The sequence below is a fragment of the Miniopterus schreibersii genome (genome assembly GCF_964146895.1).
Source record: "Miniopterus schreibersii genome assembly, chromosome: 5".
Lineage (NCBI taxonomy): Eukaryota > Metazoa > Chordata > Mammalia > Chiroptera > Miniopteridae > Miniopterus > Miniopterus schreibersii.
In genome coordinates this window covers 64,491,317-64,509,540 of record NC_138106.1, presented here as the reverse complement: position 1 = coordinate 64,509,540, position 18,224 = coordinate 64,491,317, and the positions used below count along the sequence as shown (strand labels likewise).

General features: G+C 39.3%; 1 protein-coding gene and 1 long non-coding RNA gene across 3 annotated transcripts in view; one reads left to right on the top strand and one right to left on the bottom strand.

Annotated features, from left to right (window-relative positions):
- Positions 1–18,224, bottom strand: part of COL8A1 (collagen type VIII alpha 1 chain) — a 149,657-nt gene that overhangs the window by 4,154 nt on the left and 127,279 nt on the right. For both annotated transcript variants that reach the window (XM_081139357.1, XM_081139358.1), the window contains exon 3: positions 2,450–2,774. In XM_081139357.1, coding sequence (XP_080995483.1) covers positions 2,450–2,771 — 322 coding nt within the window. In that variant the 5' untranslated portion in view covers positions 2,772–2,774. The remainder of the gene's footprint in view (positions 1–2,449; positions 2,775–18,224) is intronic.
- LOC308558138 overlaps positions 1–18,224 on the top strand; it is a 62,190-nt gene that overhangs the window by 16,701 nt on the left and 27,265 nt on the right. The gene's annotated exons all lie outside the window — the stretch shown is intronic.

Here is an 18,224-nt window from a genome sequence, read left to right as displayed (position 1 = left end):
TTTGAGAACCGATAGCTACTTTGTCAGCATTGGTTAAGTGAAAAAGCCAAAAAGTAAAAAACATTTTTCCAAGTATAAAACTTGGAGATATTATGGTGTGTTCACTATAGATAATCTAGAAAATTCACAAAAGGGTAAAGGAAAATCAAAATTGCTTATAAGCCCACTATTCAGAGATAATCACTTGACATTTGTATATATATTTCCATCTGTGTTCTAGGGGTACGTGTGTGTGTGTGTGTGTGTGTATTTGAAACAATGCTGGAATCATTCATTTTTATTTTTTCCATTTTTTTTTACTACTTATTGTTGTAATTTTCCATGTCCTTGATTTTTTACATAATAATTTATGGCAAAAAATATTTTCTCTTGTGCAAAAGTACAGTATAATGTAGATGATGAAAGCCATCATGTGGACTCCAAGAAGAAATGAAGCATTTTATTTTGTTTGTGGTTTAATAACATCTTCCACATCTGTCCTCTAGAAGAGATTTGCTTAATTTCTTTAATGTGTTGTAGATTTCCTAAGCCTCAAACAGTGATTCTTTAATATGTTATTTCTCATTCGTGAATTTGTTTTTTAAACAAGAGAAGTGAAAAAAAATATTTTAGGATGTCAAGCAGTGTGGATATGGAACAGAGCTGGGATTAGGAGCAGGAAGCTCAGCTTTTCCTCCTGGCCTTGAAGTGAGATCTTCATTGGCTCACTTAAGCCATCAGCATCCCTGCTTGCCCATCTGTACAGTGACAGTAATAATAGCCGACCCTACAAGATTAGGTAATGGATGTGAAAGGTGTTATGCTTTCTCGAATTGTTATTGAAGCACAAAACATATGCTATTTTAAATGATTATGCTGTGCCTTGCAGAGAAACGTAACTCTGGAATCCCCCATGCTACTGGGAGTAATAGATGACATACAAGAAGTAAAATTTATGGTCCCAAAGTCTTATTTCAACCAGTGGTCGCATCTTAATTCTGGTGGTTGTATTTTTCACCGAGCTACTGTCAGGAACAAAATAGAACACAGAACTCCTATTCTTTCCAGATTCCCTGATTGAAATCTGGTTCCCATCTGAGTAAGTGCAGAAAGTGCCAAAAGCCAGGCAGGCCATTCAAGAAAGGGAGGAAAACAAACGGCCGAGATAATCTCCATAGTGGGAATATCAGCTCCTAAAGAGAAGAAAACTGGGAATACTTCTTTTATGCTAATAGATATTATTAGAGTACTGTTAAGGCGTGTTGTTTCTAACAAACTATAGAAACAATCCCTGAAAGTACAGTCGTGGCCTGTTATTTCTAAACAGTGAATTGTGTAGCTAGTATGCCAAGGGAGCAACCTGGGCAAGGGCCACATCTTACCCATCAGGAATCCCTGGGGTCTAGCACAGTGCCTGGAGCTTACTCTGTGCTTACTTAGGGTTTACCTCATGACCAGCTATAGCAACTCAAAGTTCTTATGGTGCTTTAGCATTAACTTAGCCCTCCTATTTACCTTACGTTATTGATTCTCTCAACAATCTTACTTTACAGATGAAGAAAAGTAATCTCAGAGAGGTTAAATGACTAGGCCTTCCTCATTTCTGGCCTCCTGGCATCCAGGCGTCTTAGTGCCAAATCCAGGAGTTTCTAGATGTAAGGCTTCTGTTTCCACAGGGACCAGGGAGATCGCCTCCACTTCCTCAAAGGGAGTTGCTACTCTGATCAGTTCCCTCCCTACAAATGCAGGGTTTTCTAGAACTCAAGATAAACCAACTGAATTTATAGGGGAGTGTCACTCACAGTGATAGGCATTTGATAGGTGTTGACTAACTGATAAGCATGCCTCGAAAGTAATGGGAGAATGTCTCAGGTATCATCTCTAGGTGCAGTCCATATTCCTTATTCTCCTGCCAGTTGATTGATTGACATGTGTAGCAACTTAATTAGAGCAGTCTTAGAAGCAAGCACTTGCATTACCTAACACCTAGTTCACGAAATGCTTTCATGTGTATATATATACATTTTAGACACAGCAGGTCCACACAACCCTGCTCTCCTAATTCAGAATGCTGATGGTCACCTTTCTGGTGTTTTTTCCCCCACTGCTTTGTCCCCCAGCATGTAGTCCGGAGCCTGGCACAAAAATAGATGCTCATTAAATAATTGCCAAATGCTTGAATAAATATGTGCTGAATGAAGAAGTAAACTATTTATTATTAAATATGTTTTCCGTCATTTGATGCTGATAAAATAAAGCACAATGTAAAATGGTAATTGTGTCTGGGTCTTTAAGACTTGAGCTTTACAAGGAGAGAGTTTAGGACACAGTCGCATTTAGTGAATGTTAATAATACATTCTAACATAAAAATTTCTGAAATTTAGTTCCCCCACCCCAACCCCAGCCAGTCTCATAGTGTAGGGTTTTAGGAGGCGGCTGCTCTGTAATAGCGCTGGAGTACGATGTTACCTTTGCCTTTCTTGGGAGCTGCCTCCTTGCCCATTCTTGGCATCGGCTGAATTTCCTTCATATATTGGGGCAGATGTGGATACTCTTTGCCATACTGCATATGGGGAAGCTCCTTGCCCATGGTAAGGCCATCTTTGCTCAAAGGCATGTGAGGTACTTGCTGGCCCAGGGGTTGGTACTGTGGAATCTGCGGTTGGATCTGAGGAATCTGAGGCAGCGGCTTGATCCCATAGTAGGCACCGGCCTGAATGAGCCTGATGGAGCCCAGGGAAATGGTGAGCAGCACTCCCAGCAGCTGCAGAGGGGCAGGTGGCACGGCCATCACCTGGAGAGAGGGAAGAAAGGCGCCAACATGGTGAAAACTGCAGGCCAGGTGATTGCAGTGCGTTTAGAGAAAAAAGGGAAAAAACCCCACAAGAAAACAGTTTATATCAGAACTTCATGAGAAGACAAATGAAAAGAAAGGTGTTAGCTTTCAATAGAAAACAAAGAAAAATCCAATGAAAAATAGAAAGTGAAGGTAGTTGGTGGGACTATCAATAATAGGAGAGACTGGAGTTGTCTCTGAATATCATTCCTGCCATCTTCTAAAGTATTTCAACCCCTGACTTTCAGCTGAATTGTAAGAAGTTTCTTCATGTAATAGTCTGAAAATATCATTACAAAAATCACCATCATAACTATGCACATACAGGGATGCTTTTTCTTCTATTTAAATACTGTGAAGTCATTCATGTAGAATTTCGCTAATTGGATCTGAAGTCCATTAAAATTTATCTTTGCACTATTGTGAAAGAAAGGCGTTTACAAAGCAAATTAGTTGTATAAATAAGATAGAGATGTTTAAGTACTCATAAGAATAAACTGTTTCTAATCTATTTAATAACACCCTTTGCAAATTAACAGTTGATAGAATAAATATAAATGGGGCTTACGTATGTGTTTATAAAAACTAGCTTGAAAAGACCTCCAAAAATGCCCAGGGCTGAAGACCCAACAGCCCAGGAAACTGCAGTGTTTACAAAAGTCCACTAGAGGGCAAGTGTGGTACACATCGAGGTCTGTTCAGTTTCTCATTCCCAGGGCTAACGCCAGACACTCGGCTCTCGCTCCTTATTAAGGGACTTAATGAAAACCTGACTCATAAGTGGAACCATCATAATCCTGGGGATAGCTCTGTGTGTGTGTGGGGGGGGGGCAGAGATTTTTAGTGTATCTTCTGGAAAACAATTAAACTTCTTTCTATAAATTATTTAATTTCCATTCCCCTGAGAGTTTGTTTTCTTTGCTTCTGCCTTACTTAATACTAGAGCATAGTTTTCCACTTCTTAGAAAATGTGCATTGACTTTGCAATATCCTATTCAAAAGTAATGCCAAGGGTGTGAACAGGCTACAGATTGTTTAATAAAAAGCACCTAAGAAAATATTTAATTAAAGGATCCCTACCACAAAACTCACTGCTCTACAGTTTTTCTAAATATACTAACTGGGGGGGAAAATGAAGAAACATCTGTCAGCAAAATAATTTATAAAACTCTCAATTTCATAAATCAGAATAGTCTCAAGAATTGTTTATTTCAAGTGTTCTCTAAATAATTTATGTACTGATAAAATGGGAGAAGATAGAAAGCTGTTATTTTCTGTCCGTCTAAGAATGATTGTCATAAACCATTTGGATAAAGCCACAAAATTATTAGTGATTTATACAGAATAATAGTCAAATTTATTTCAGGTGAAAAAAAGAACTTCTGCTTTTAAGTAGTTAACAATAATTTATTGAGTACTTACCAGGAACAATGCTAGGCCCACCTGGGGATTACAAAGAGGAATATAATATGGACAGTGGACCCTGCCCTCAAGGCACTTATAGGAGGAGTGACAGATGTGTAAACTATTAATGAGTAGCAAAGAATATCCAGAAAAAAGTGAATTTCCCTTCCACTTCTGTTCTTTAGTATCTAAAGTCCCTTTCCCTTAAGTCAACAACTTTCCCAAGTTTTCTTTACATTTTTTCCAGATATATTTTATGAATATGCACATATAACACACCCCCCTTTAAGACACAAATTACAGCATACCATACACACACCACTATTCCTTACTTTTTTCACTCAGAAGACCAGAACTTCAGACGTTCTCATCTCAGTTTTGTGTGTCTGAACAGATTCTCTTCAACTCCTTCATTTGTTAAAAATGAGACTCTACTGTTCTCTAAAGTCGCATCTGGCTCTAATACTCAGTGTCTAGGGCAGTCACTAGAGAGGCGAAGGTGTTAATCTGTACCAGAAATGCCTGGTAATACCTGGTAATGTGCATGCTGCGACTTAATTCTACCTCTGGGGATGAATTAATTTAATTATTAAACCCTAAACTTGTGGTGATGTCTTTAATAAGCTAGCATGCTTGGCCCTTCCCCCTTCCACCAATTCAGTGGGTGTGTGGGGTTATACTCAACAATCTCTAAAGCAGGAGATTCTGATGAAACGCTGGAAAACCGGAAGAAGGCAAATGCCTGGAAGAACCGGAGTTGAATACGAAAGGCTCAGTGGGATCCTGCTTTACCACAATTATTTCCTCTCACAGGCTTGGCCTTCCTCTCCCCCAAACCGCCTCCTTGGTTCTGCCATCTGCAACACTGCTCTGACTTTTTATTTAAGTAAACTCTGTTCAGTTTTAACTTGGGAATATTTATGTAGGAGCCCCGGTTAGAATTTACCGCTTGACTTATCCTTACTAATTTCCCTCTTGTCCCTGAGGATATTTTTGGTGGTCAAAGTGTGTGTGGTGGTTGGTGGTTCTCCCCCAGTCACTCAGAAGAACATCAGATTCTTGTAACACTATACAAACACCTGGCTGGGAAGAAATGGTGGGAGTGGATTTTCCTTCCTCTCTTTTCTTTTTCCGAGGATGCAGAACACAATAATGTTTTGAGTTCTGTTTGATGGTTTTTAAAAATTCCTACTTGATAATGTGTGTGTGTGAATATACATGAACATATATAACGTGTGTGGACCCTGGCTCTTGGCCAGCCAAGCTCGCTTAGTAACGGGTATCATGTCACATAGGAAAAGCATCCAACAAGCCGAAAGACCTGGAGTTGAGTTGTAGCTCTGTGATTCTCCATGTCTGTGACCTTGGGCAAGTCCCTTATCTTCAGCCTCAGTGACCTTACCTTTACATTAGAAATTATAATCTCTGCCTCTCCCACAGAGAAGTTCAACGACACAAATAATAACATAAAATCTTTGTGAGCTGAAAAGCACTATTTAAATTTAAGTTATTATTAATGGAGTGTGACCAAAAAGACAAATCAAAACCAACTGAAATGTCAAAGATTTTCAAAGGAGGATACCAGCCAAAGTAAATGTGAGGTTAACTGCAATAATGATAAACCTAACATGAATAAAAAACAATGGCCATTAAAATGCACATATTAAAAATGGCAAAAAATATATAAAAGATCAGTGGAACCAAGGCTGTAATTCATTCTGGTGTCAGAGTCGCCAATCCTAATCATTTTGAACAGCCGTAAATGGTTCCCTATATTTGGACAGGGCTGCAGAGAGTTTCAGTTTCCTCATGTGACCTATAATGTATGTAACAGAATAATGTGATATATATTATTTTAGACGCTCCTCAGCATTTTATTTGTACATTTATCCTCATGAAATTTTAGCTTGCTGTCCAAAAGAATGCTTAAGTATTTAAACTTTCAGACTTTGCCCAGAATCCAACTTTCCCTTTCCCATTGGGCTCACACAGCATGTCTGTGTAAGCGCATGTGTGTGTGTGTATCCACGTTGTCTGTGGTGTGCTCAAGCCTCTCTCTTCTGCTCCTGGTAATCCTCCCCGTGCACAAGGCTTGTAGTTACTCAAGGCCTCAGATTTACCACACCTGGAGCAAGGGCAAGTCCAGCGGAATCCTACTCCTCCACTCACCAGGATTGCCGCCTTGGCTTTTCCATGCCTCTCAGAGAAAATTCTCTCCTGATGGCATTTCTCAGGACAATTCATTTCTTATATATTTATATTTTATTTATATATATATTTCTATTTATATAGATATTTAAATTTAGGAACTGTTCTGGACACTGGAGATAGAGTGGTCCATCAGAGAGATGCGGTTCCTGATCTTACTGAATTCGCATTCTAGCGTGGGGACACAGGCAGTAAACAATATAAACAACTTTAATGTCATATTTGAGCGCTGTGAAGAAAACAAAGCAGGGTAAAGGGCTTGAGAGTGACTTGGGGTGGAAGACACCGTTTTGGTTTTGGAAAGGGTGATGAAGAAAAACATTTCTGAGGATGTAAATTTTGGATAAAGATGTGAAGGTTAAAGGGTCTTTAAGATGCAATTCTGAAAAGAGTCATATTTATTGGAATGGGAGTTGTAGGTACCTTTCACTAATGCACACCTGCTTCAAAACTCTATTCCTCACCCGTGTCCACCCTCATTTTGACCGCATCATTCACGGTATTCTCTCTTCCTGAGCTCTCCCCCTCCTCCTTCCCCTCCCCGTGGCCTCCCTCTCCACACTTCAGCCCCACTGTCTTAGTTCGCTAGGTTGCTGTAACAAATTACTTCAGATTGGGTGGCTGAGACAACAGACATCTATTTTCATACAACTCTGAGTCTAGAACTCTGAGATTAAGGTGTGGGCAGGGTGTGTTTCTTTTGAGGCCTCCTTGACTTGTAGGTGGCCACCTTGGCCCTGCATCTTCACGTGGTCTTTCCTCTGTGTGTCTGTGTTCTCCTGTCCTCTTCTTATAAGGACAACAGACATGTAAGATTAGGGTCCACCCTGGTGAACTTACTCTCATTTAATTACCTCTTTAAAGACTCTGTCTCCAAATGCAGTCCCATTCTGAGGTACTGGGGGTTAGGGTTTCAACATATTTTGGGGAACACAACTCAGTCCCACGGTGTGTACCATTCCTCTAGACCAACTCAATTCCTTAGCTCTTCTACGAAGTCTCCCCTACCTTCTCAACCATCATGAGTCTCCGGGTCTTACTGGAAGTTTAACAGAGAGTGAAATGTAATTCCAGTCAATCTTATGATTTTTGTATTGCTCTTGTCCATTAGACCTTAACATTATTAAGCTTCCTGAAGACAAGGAGAATTTGACCTTCTCAACGTTGACTGATGGATCCTCACAGTCCGAACTCGTAGTTCAGCCTCACTCCCCACTTAGAATCCTGCCCACAACGGACGCTGATGGAAAGCCCTCACTTTCCTACTTGAATATTAATAATGATGGGAACATTCATAAGGCAACCTATTACCTTGCTGTGCCAATTTTGTTGCTATTTTTATTATCTGAGCAGCTCATAGGGGAGGCCCACCTTTTTGATTCCTGGGTGGGAGCGCACATGTAGCTTATGTTTAGTGGGGGATAGGGAAAAGACATTAAAATATGTATCCCAATTGGCTAAGGCAAATGGCTAAGGCTAGATGGTCACATGGCCTTTTATTATCCTGCAAATAAGCTCAACTTAGGGTCCTCTAACTAGAGACATGTAACTGTTGCATAATTGATTAGTAATACAGATATTAACTACTCTGTAAACTATGTTAAATTCTCTCAGGTTATAGTTTTATTGCCCTTTAGAATATTAACTAGTTTATCTAACTTAGCATTAGCTCAGCATTCTCTTTTACCCCAGGTTTTTAATATTTTATTTCAAATTGACTTTGCTATCATGTTAAATAAAACTTTGATGTGTTTTCACTTATGAATGAGAATTGTGTTTTTAACATGTTGAGAATTATGCTTTGATGGGGACGCAAAAGCCAGACAAAAGCATAAATATATGTGTCAAGTGATCGGCAGAAAAACAATGCTGGAGACGGGAAGGAGGTGGGTGATTAACATTTGTTGAGATGATGAGCTTTGAAATCCATTTTACTGTGGACACTGAGCTTCTGGGCTTGCATGGGCTAGCTCCTCGTTTTAAAGGAAGACAGAATCAACTCTGAATAATATAGGGCAGAGAAATTTGACCTTCTGGGGGTTCTGGAGGAGATTAATTGTGAGCAGAGTGGGTTGCTGCAGAGGGGAGAGTCAGAGGAAAAATGTACAGTGGAGGAGCAGTCAGGAAACCGAATGAGGAAAACTCCTTCAGATGGGCTTTTTATGTTCGTTACGGAATTCGTATTGTAAATTCCCTCCTTAATCTCCTCAGAGATAAAGAAACCCTAATCCTTCTGAAGCAACCATAAAAAACAACTGCTTTTGTTGGAAGGGAGTTTTTGGGGAGGTAGGCAGAAGAATGGTCAGTGCTGCTCCAGATAGGCACTGGGCAGAATTAGTGACTGTATATGAGAAAAGCAGAACCAGCGGGTGGCTAGGGGAGGAGGGACAGTAAATATCACAGTATAATGACATTAGCTAAGTTTTTAAGCATTAACTTTATGCCAGCACAATGAATGTACTTCAAATGTGTTATATAATTATTCCTATATCCACTTATTATGCCTTTTTTTTAAACATTAAACTCTTTCAAATGATATCTCTCCATCCTGAATTTATATAATTGGTTATTTTACTGAAATTCAAGACTTACATTTCAAGTTAGAAATTTAAACTTTTTATTTATTTATTTATTTAACCCTCACTCAAGGATATTTTTCCATTGATTTTTTATTTTTTATTTTTTAGAGAGAGAGTAGAAGAGAGGGAGAGAGGAGAGAGAGAAAGAAAGAGAGAGAGAGAAACATTAGTGTAAGAGAGATACATCAATTTGTTACCTCCTGCACATGCCCTGATTTGGGCTGGGGATTGAACTGTAACCCAGGTCCATGCCCTTGACCAGGAATAGAAACCATGACCCTTTGATGCATGGGCCAACACTCTAACCACTGAGTCAAACTGGCCAGGGCAATTTTTATTGATTTTTTTTTGAGAGAGTGGAAGGGAAAGAGAGAGAGAGAAAGAAATACTGATGAGAGAGAGAAACATCAATAGGTTGCCAACCAACTGACCCACACTGGGCAGGGCTTCTACTTTGTTTTACAAGGTACAGATCTAATGTATTGTCACTCTTCTTTATCTTGTCCTCCAAATATCAAACCTGTCTTGTTAGTTGAAATAAATAATTTCTCTTTTATATAGGATGGATCCCTTACTTTTTGCTTTTTGGACCAGGCACACAGCTTGAAGGTATTCATGAAATCAGAAAGCTGCTGACAAGATGAATATGTTAAGATGGAGCATGAAGAAATAAACCTTTCAGATACTGGTCAATCAGCCCAATGAAGGCAATGGGCAAGACCATCCAATAAGCATTCATTTTTTTTAGTCAATCTGCCCATTTACACCTACCAAGGCTGATATAAACATAAAATAGAGCTTGAATTGTATGCTTCACTGATGAGTCAAGAGTTTTGCTGTAATTAAGAGCAAACAATTACCTCACCTGCTAGCTATAGGCAGAGCATGACCCCATGAGCCATCTAGAACTTGAGATGTCAGTTAGTTTGTGCCCTCAACTCTAGAAATGGGCCATCCACACAGCCCTCTGAAATGGATGGTCAACCACCACATTCCCAAAGTTCTCCAGAGCAGGGGGTTTGACAGCATTCCCCAGGAAACAATTGCAGGATTTCACAGACCTACATTTCTCAGTATCTAATCTGAATATTTCTTGCTGAACTTCAAGCTCATTTCCTTGTTTTCATTCTCAGAGGAGGTGAGAAACATCCGGAGAACATTTTTCTTAAAATAATAGTTCACATATTTGAAGTCTGCAGTTAACTCCTTTTGTTTCTCCAACTGGAATCAGGTCAGCTTCTAAATAGTTTATAAAACTCTTGAGAGAACCCCTAAAAGAGAAAGTCTTAAAGTGGAATTCTTTTCTTGTTTTTGTTTTTTTCTTTCCATAATATAAAACATCATTGTTCCCAGAGTGTAGAGCATCTAAATTCCAGTTCTGACTTAATCAAGTCACCTCTCCTGACTGGACATCAGTTCTGTCATTTGCACAACAGGAACATTGGCTAGTTCTGAAATTTTATGGTAGCTGTGACATAAACAACATGTCCATGCTTCACAGAGAAATGATTTCATGAATATACATATTAAAGCTTTTTAGATATCATAAAGTTGGATCAATCTCGTACTTCCAGTAACTTTTCAATATTTCAATTTCCTTGACCGGGAGCCAAAGGAAGAAACTAAATAAGAAAACAAAAGTTTAGGGATAAAAAAGTGATTCATAAATTTTTAACCATACTCATAAATTGAATAAAAATTGAAGGTTACTCAGAAATTTTTTTAAAAAGTCTACAAATGATAAAAACTTCCTAAAGTGTTTAGGCTCAAACCTTCCCCCCAATTAATTCAGCAAGTGTTGATGTGTGCCCTCTATCAGAGGAATGACAAGTGCATACAAAGGGTGCACCTTGGGAAAGGGAAGTGGGCAGGAAGTGTGACATAGTCATGTTTCAGGAGCTACAATGTTCATTTTGTAAGAAAAATTGAAGATTCAGTGTCTAGAGGCAGCTGTGTAGTGTAGTTGGTGACGATAAGGGCTTCCCAAGGATAAAGTCCTCCCTATTCCATAGGCCTGGTGACGTGCTGCAAGGTAAAGTCCTTCCCGGTGTGACCTGAGAAGGGCTGGAGAGCCCGCTGTCATTCACAGGAGCGCCTTTCGGCAGTCTATGCACAAGTACAATTTGTGTAAACAACACAATATAAAATAAAGATGTTTTCAGGCCTTCGCAAGGAAGAGACATGTATGAGGAAATTCATCTAATGGAATCCATTGAACTGGATATTGTCAAAATACTTATTTAGAGCAAACGATAGTAATGTGTGTATATGTCACAACTATAATGTGTTATGTAAAATATAAATTTCATGGAACATTTCTTCACCACAAACATTTTTATCTCAGCCTATACTCTTATTCAGATCAATGATATTGCAAGTGAATTTCAACCATACAGGACTCAGCAATGTCTTTGTCGTATGCTTAGTTAAAACTTGGTGGTTATGGAAGCAGTCCTTTTTAAATAACATGGGTGAACTGAATAAAATAAAGTGATAGAATTATGCTCATTCCCAAAACATCTAAGGTTGCAGAGACTAGAAAGCTTAAACCAATTTAGGCAAAAGGAGTTGGGGGTTCAAGGGCAGCCTCTGGGTGTGGGAAGGAGGGACAAGGCGGAGGAGATGACTTGCTTATCGACTCGTTTTTCCTGAGAAAGTGTGTCATATTAGAAGCTCTTGCCTTTTCCTCTTTTCTGTAATTCTGTGTGCCTTCTAGATGGTTCACTATTGTTTAGCATCGTAGCCAAGAAAGGTTGAGAGATCTGGTGAAATTTGAGTGAGTTAGTGGTGTTTCTTACTATTAAAAATGTGGAAATGTAAACTGGTACCACTATGGAAAACAGTATGAAGGTTCCTCAAAGAATTAAAAAAAGAACTACCGTATGATCCAACAACCCCTCTTCTGGATATTTAGCAGAAGAAAACGAAAAAACTAACTCTAAAAGGTATCTGTTCTCCCATGTTCATTGCAGCATTATTTACAATAGCCACGACAGCTAATGAATTAAATGAATAGAAACAGCTAATCAATGAAATGTTAAAGAAAATGTGATATTTATATAATGGAATACTATTCAGCCATAAAAAAGAATGAGATCTTGCCATATGTGCCAACATGGATGGACCTTGAAAGCACTATGCTAAGTGAAATAAGTCAGACTGAGAAAGACAAATACCATATGATCTCACTTATATGTGGAATCTAAAAAACAAAATAAAAAACCGCAAAAACATGTCAGAGGTGAGGGGCAGGATAGGGAGGTGGGCAAAATGGATAAAGGGGGTCAAAAGGTATAATCTTCCAGTTACGAAATAATGTCATGGGGATGTAATGTAGAGCATAGCAATTACATGAAAAAAAAAGCTCTGGTGACAGTTTTGAAAGTTGAATATCAAGTACAGTGGCTCAGTTACCAGCCAGCAGGAGGTAAGAGCCCCCTTCCACCATGGATGCTTCTCCCAATGCTTTCCTGGGATAGTGCCAAGGAGGGACTGAAAACATGCGAGGTCTTTTTTCTCTGCTCCATTCTGTTTGGCACTTGGTACTTACTTTGTCAGTGTATTCAGAAGACTAAGTGAGCAAGCCAATTTCCTGTGCTAGCACTCTCATTTTATTAGCAGGCTAGTATGGCACTAGACTGTTCATTTTGGTATTTTTATAGGGAACTGTGAAACAAACAAAAATTCCCTGAACCAAGGAATAAATCCCAGCCTTTTTCAAACTCCCCATAATACTAAAAGATTTATTAATTAAATTACTATGTAGGTGCATATGTGTCTTTGTGAGTTTAAAGATGAGAGGTAGAGGGCATGAGGTAGACAATTGTTGACTTTTTTTTCCACTTTTGAGCTGGTTATATTTTGGGTTCAATTGTTGAAGTTTTATTTAGCTAAGATTACTTTGAGCCACATAACCTTGAATGACTTGATATTAAAAGTCAATCCCTAGAGTTTCTATCACATATGGGCAAGACATTAAATCAAATCAACAGCACTTGGAAATAAAAATAATTAATTTCTTCCAAAATTGCCCTCTCCCCCAATACACATAGAGCTAATCTCCAGTCAGAAGAGCAAGTCTACTAAAGTTGCAATATTTAACACTGGAAAATTTGGAATTATAAAAGAACTTTAAAAATCTTGAAAATTTCTTGGTCAGTAAAAATGTGAACTTGTTCTTTCTCTGTTGCACAGTTCAAGAGTAGCAAGATCATTCTGCAGGAATGTTCCCAAAAAATGAATTTAAATTAAAAAATTTTAGTTCTTAAGCTGGGGCTAAGCCTAAAACACCAAGTTGTGATAAATTGTCAGCCACAAAGAGGGCAGTCTCTAAAATCCACCACTTTTCAACCACAGCTCCATCTAGATAATTAGCCCACGTGGTAACATCCTGCCCTTTGAACACAGGCAAAGCACTGAAAGCAACCAAACCACAGCTATCTTGGTATTGGAAGTTCCATTTCTTTAAGGGTTGGAATTTATTTTGAGGGAGAGAGAGATGGATGTGCTGTCTGGGAGGAAAAATCGTAAGGTTTTCACAGTTAATTTACTGAACATTTTTCAGAGAAAATGGAAGTTGGAGAAAGGAAAGGACAATGAATTATGTAATAAATGCCAGCTCTTCAGGAATATCTGTTAAGGAGGCTGGGAGTGCATAGAGACTCTTCTTTTTATGAGCAAAACTCACCACAAGGCACAAAGAATTCACAAAAACATGTAATTCCACTGATACACATGCTTCGCAAAGGTTATTTCTTAGGATTTGGAGTGTGAATAGGAAACTGAATTGGAGATGAGAGACTTGGGGTGTAGTTGCTTCTCTGTCATGATACCCTGTGTTCCTTTCAGAATCTCTTCTTTACACTGTGAAATGAAGGGAATAAATTAGATGATGAGGGGAAGCCCAAATACCTGGAGGAAACAAGGAGATGAGGAAGTGAGTGGAGTTGGTTGGCCTGAGTTTGTGGCGAACCAAGGAGCATTTGTCTTCTCCAGAGGGGCAGTTGTTGAACCACTCGTTTAGGAAGATCTTCCAATTTTTCAAGAGAAGTCATAAAATCAGGGCATTTTGTGAAATTTTAGTTCAAAAATTTTTTTTTTTTAACACTGTCTGATAGGTGTTTTTCTTTTATCACCTCTGTAGGCAGCATCTAGCCTGTAGGCTGCCGGGGACCTTTGTACCAGATGGTTCTAACTTCTCTCTTGTTCATATCTTTATTCTCTTAAATTTCTAACTCCTGGCATTGTTTCTTTCCACCTTGTCAGTTGGTTAGTTTAATTACTAAATTCAACACTCCTATATTGAATATTTAGGCAATACTATGCTAGTGGCAGGAGATATATAAAAATAAGTGAAAGTGAAACAAGGACCTACTCTCAAGAAGTTTCCAGTCAACTGCTGAGCTAGATCTTAATCTGGTATAAGTGCTTCAATAAAGACAAAATAGTACTGTAACATGGATGGGGCAGGTGGGTAGGTGGGTATGGTTGGCCAGACATAGATCCTTAAAGGGCAGTGATAGAACAAAAGATTGAAGAATAAATGGAATTTGTCCAGAAGAGGAAGGAGGGACTTGGAGGATATGTGCTGCCCTTCATCAGAATTATCTAACAGCAGACACTGGGAGCCAAAACTGTTAAAGAGCTGCTATAGGAACTGGTCCAGAGCAGCAACTCTGAGCTAACCTGCCAGAGTTAAATCCTGACTCTATCACTTAATAGCTCTGTGATCTTAAGCAACTTCCTTAACCTCTCTGTGTCTCCATTTCCTCACGATAAACTGGGGACAATGATAACGTTACCTGTCTGATGAGGTGGTTGAGGAGATTAAGGGAATTAGTACAATGTAAAGTGCCTGGAAAAGTGCCTGATACAGTAAGCACTCGGTGCCAGCTGTTGTTTGGAGGTGGCGGCCACAGGCCAGGAAGATGGGGGGAAGAGGGGACGCAGTGGCAGGGGGGTTATGAGCACATAGCCCACAACATTTTGCTTTACTGCAGTCCTGTTTTTGAAGAATTGAAAAGTAATGACTTTTGTCTTCACTCTGCTCCAGACCTATTGTGAACATTTTCCGACCAACTGTCCCTTCGGCTGAAATTCCAAAGACAGGAAAGGTCAAGAGAGTTGGTGATAAGCGGATGACAAGTACTGTGCCTGCGTTCCCGCCTCTCGGGGCAGCGGGGTGTCCACCTGCTTATCATGAGCGCCTTCTGGCCTCCTGCTCTCAGTGCACTGGCCGCTCAGCAGCCTGCTTTTGAATTGACTGCAGAGGGTTTTGGTTTTGAGATTCAGGGAGCCAAGGACATTTCCGGGAGGTGACAGCAGCAGGCTGGCTTTCTGGGAGTGGCTGCAGAACTTAGGCTACATTTTCCTGCTAAAGGAAGTAAAATTCACAAGTAATAATAGCTGTAAACTTTTAGGTCAGGAAAGTAATCAGCTTACAATCACTTTTCTTTTTTTAGAAGCTTGATCTTTCTGTGCTATTTTTGGAGACTTAACTACTACTACTACTACTAATATTGCTATAGTTAATACTTATTTAGTGTTTACCATGTCTGAAAGATTCTCAACCCTTCCTACCATAGACCCTTGCAAAATTCAAAACTACATTGAGTTTTGTATCCAAAAAAACACTCAATTCAATATGTGTGCAAAGTTGTAACCTCAAATCCAAAATACCACATAAATCAAAAATCATATTTAGCCACAAGTATATATTTAAATAGAAAACGCTAATTTCCTCCCAAATGAAACAAATCAGTAATTTAAATTATTTTGAAAACAAATTTTGGCCATAAATTCTAGGAGCTGGTTATGGGGCGGGAAGCTCCATAGAAGAGTTCTCTCAAGTGTCTGGAGGACTAGGACAAGACCTTTATCTTTGGGAATTCTCTTTGCACCTAGTTCATAAGGTTGCACAAAGTAGGCTTCATAAATGCTATGGAACAAATATATGAATGGCACCATATTTCCACCCTGTCCTCTCCCCCATTTCCTAAATGTTAAAATAAGATGCTGCATGGTGTGAAGGCAGAGAAAGCATCAGGTTTTCCAAACACCGAATCAGTGTTACTCTTCTGTCTACTATTTTCATTCTCATTATGCTGATTTTGTGTCCTGGTGTCTGTTGCCAGCTCACAAGAATGGAAAATCCTACATAATAGCCAATTCTTCCTAAAAAGTTAGTACACAGTGTTCTTTTTTATTATAAAAAAATCTTGTGAAAAACAGGGAAGGGTTGGTTGAAAGTGAAATAACCTTGAGATTGGTGATAATTTTCAGTCATCACAGGATGTTTTAAGTCTCTGCATGGCTATTCTAAAGGTCTTACTTAAGCTTGGCTTGAGACTCATGACAGAATCATGGAGGCATTTTTCTCAGTCCCAGTCTTTTTTTTTTTTTTTTAAATTGTTGATGTTCCCATGCCCCTACTTCCGTTTGCCCACCTCCTCCCAACCTCAGTCTTAATAATCAACTTAGGACTTTAGACCTCAAGTGAAAATCTCTGAAGTTTTCTTCCTCTATAAAAGTAATCTCCGAGACTCCAGTTCCTTGTCTGTAAAACCTAGTGTATTGGACTAAACGACCCCTAATATTACTTTCAGGTCACTGCCCTTGGCCCTCCCCAGACTAGTCTTCTTTTTTACCTGTCTTAATCCTTCCAGAGTCTGGAAGGAGTCAGGCAATAGGCTGTGGAGATAAATATTAACATGAAATTGTATGGGTAGTGAGAAGAGGAGGAGAGATGAGCATTTGATTATTTCATACTCATGTGAACTCTTCAGCAGGACTTTGCAAGGTTCCACGACTCTCTGCCTTGTGATTGCCTGTTTTGTGGGCCGCATCCTTGCCATGAATTTCTGTCTCCTCGCTGTGGAAACCAGCCAAGGACACATTATTGACCACCTGCTCACTTTCGAACACAAGGAGACTCCCCAGACTTATTTTCCTTGCTCTCTCCACCCGCTGGTTTATGGCTTTCCCTTATGTTGCAATAAAACTCTTGGAGAGCCTCTTAGGGATGAATTAATGCCACTTAAGTATATTTCCGTTAGCTGGCCTTTGATGGTTCTGTTTAAAAATAAAGGGGGAGGGGTGAGGGCAGCTTGGTTCTTATTGAAATTTTCCTTTCCTTTGCTTTAAATTTACCATTCCTCAAAAACTCTTAGTTACACTCCAAGAGAGCTTTGCTAACAATGAAAAAAATGTCTGGGAAATATTGTCAGAAGACAAGCTTACCATCTTTCAGTAATTTTCCCCCCATTGGAAAAATATTTGCATTATAAAGAGGCCCAGCTCAGACTGTGTGAACTTGCCTTGTATTCCTTTAAATATTTAAATTTATAAATAATAAATAGAAAGTGTATCTGAATTCCAGAAGAGCAGAACAGGAACTTGCTCTCCACCCTAATAGCAAACAGATTAAGGATCGGTTGTCATGATCCCGTTTCAGCTTTGTGTAGTCTGCAATTTATTTTTACTTTCCCCGCATTTTATATTTTATTAATTCATTTGAATCTTATATTTAATCTGTGCCGGCTCTGGAACAGAACATCCTATGAGGTTCAGTTTCCTCTTCTTGCAGTCATAGCCATGAGTACTGGAAAATATGAGTAGCTGTCCTGAGCTTGACACTTGACTCTGTGTGGCCTTGGGTAAGCCGCTCAGCTCCTCTAGGCTTCTGGCTTCTGCGCTTTAAGAATAATAGAGTCTGGATATTGAGGGGGGAAAAATCCCCAAAGAGAGGAGGTTTCACTTACTGTCATGCAAATTACCATTAGAATGAACTATTTTTTAAAAATATGCTTTTATTGACTTCAGAGAGAAGAAGGGAGAGGGAGAGGGAGATAGAAACATCATTGATGAGAATCATTAATCAGCTGCCTCCCGTATGCCCCCTACTGGGAATTGAGCCAGCAACCCAGGCATGTGCCCTGACTTCGAATCGAACCGTGATCTCTTGGTTCATAAGTTGATGCTCAAACACTGAGTCAAGCCAGGCAAGAATAAACTATTTTCATTTATTCCTTCACTTGTTTGCTTAAAAACGGATGCTAAGAAGATGGTCAGGGCAGTCACCATGACCCATTCTACCCAGCTCAGTACCACACACCACTTCAGTTTTCTTATCTCATTCAACAAACATTTTTTGAACCACCACCCTAGAAACTACTGAGGAGTCAAGCTAAGGTGACATTTCTCCTCAATGGCAATTCAA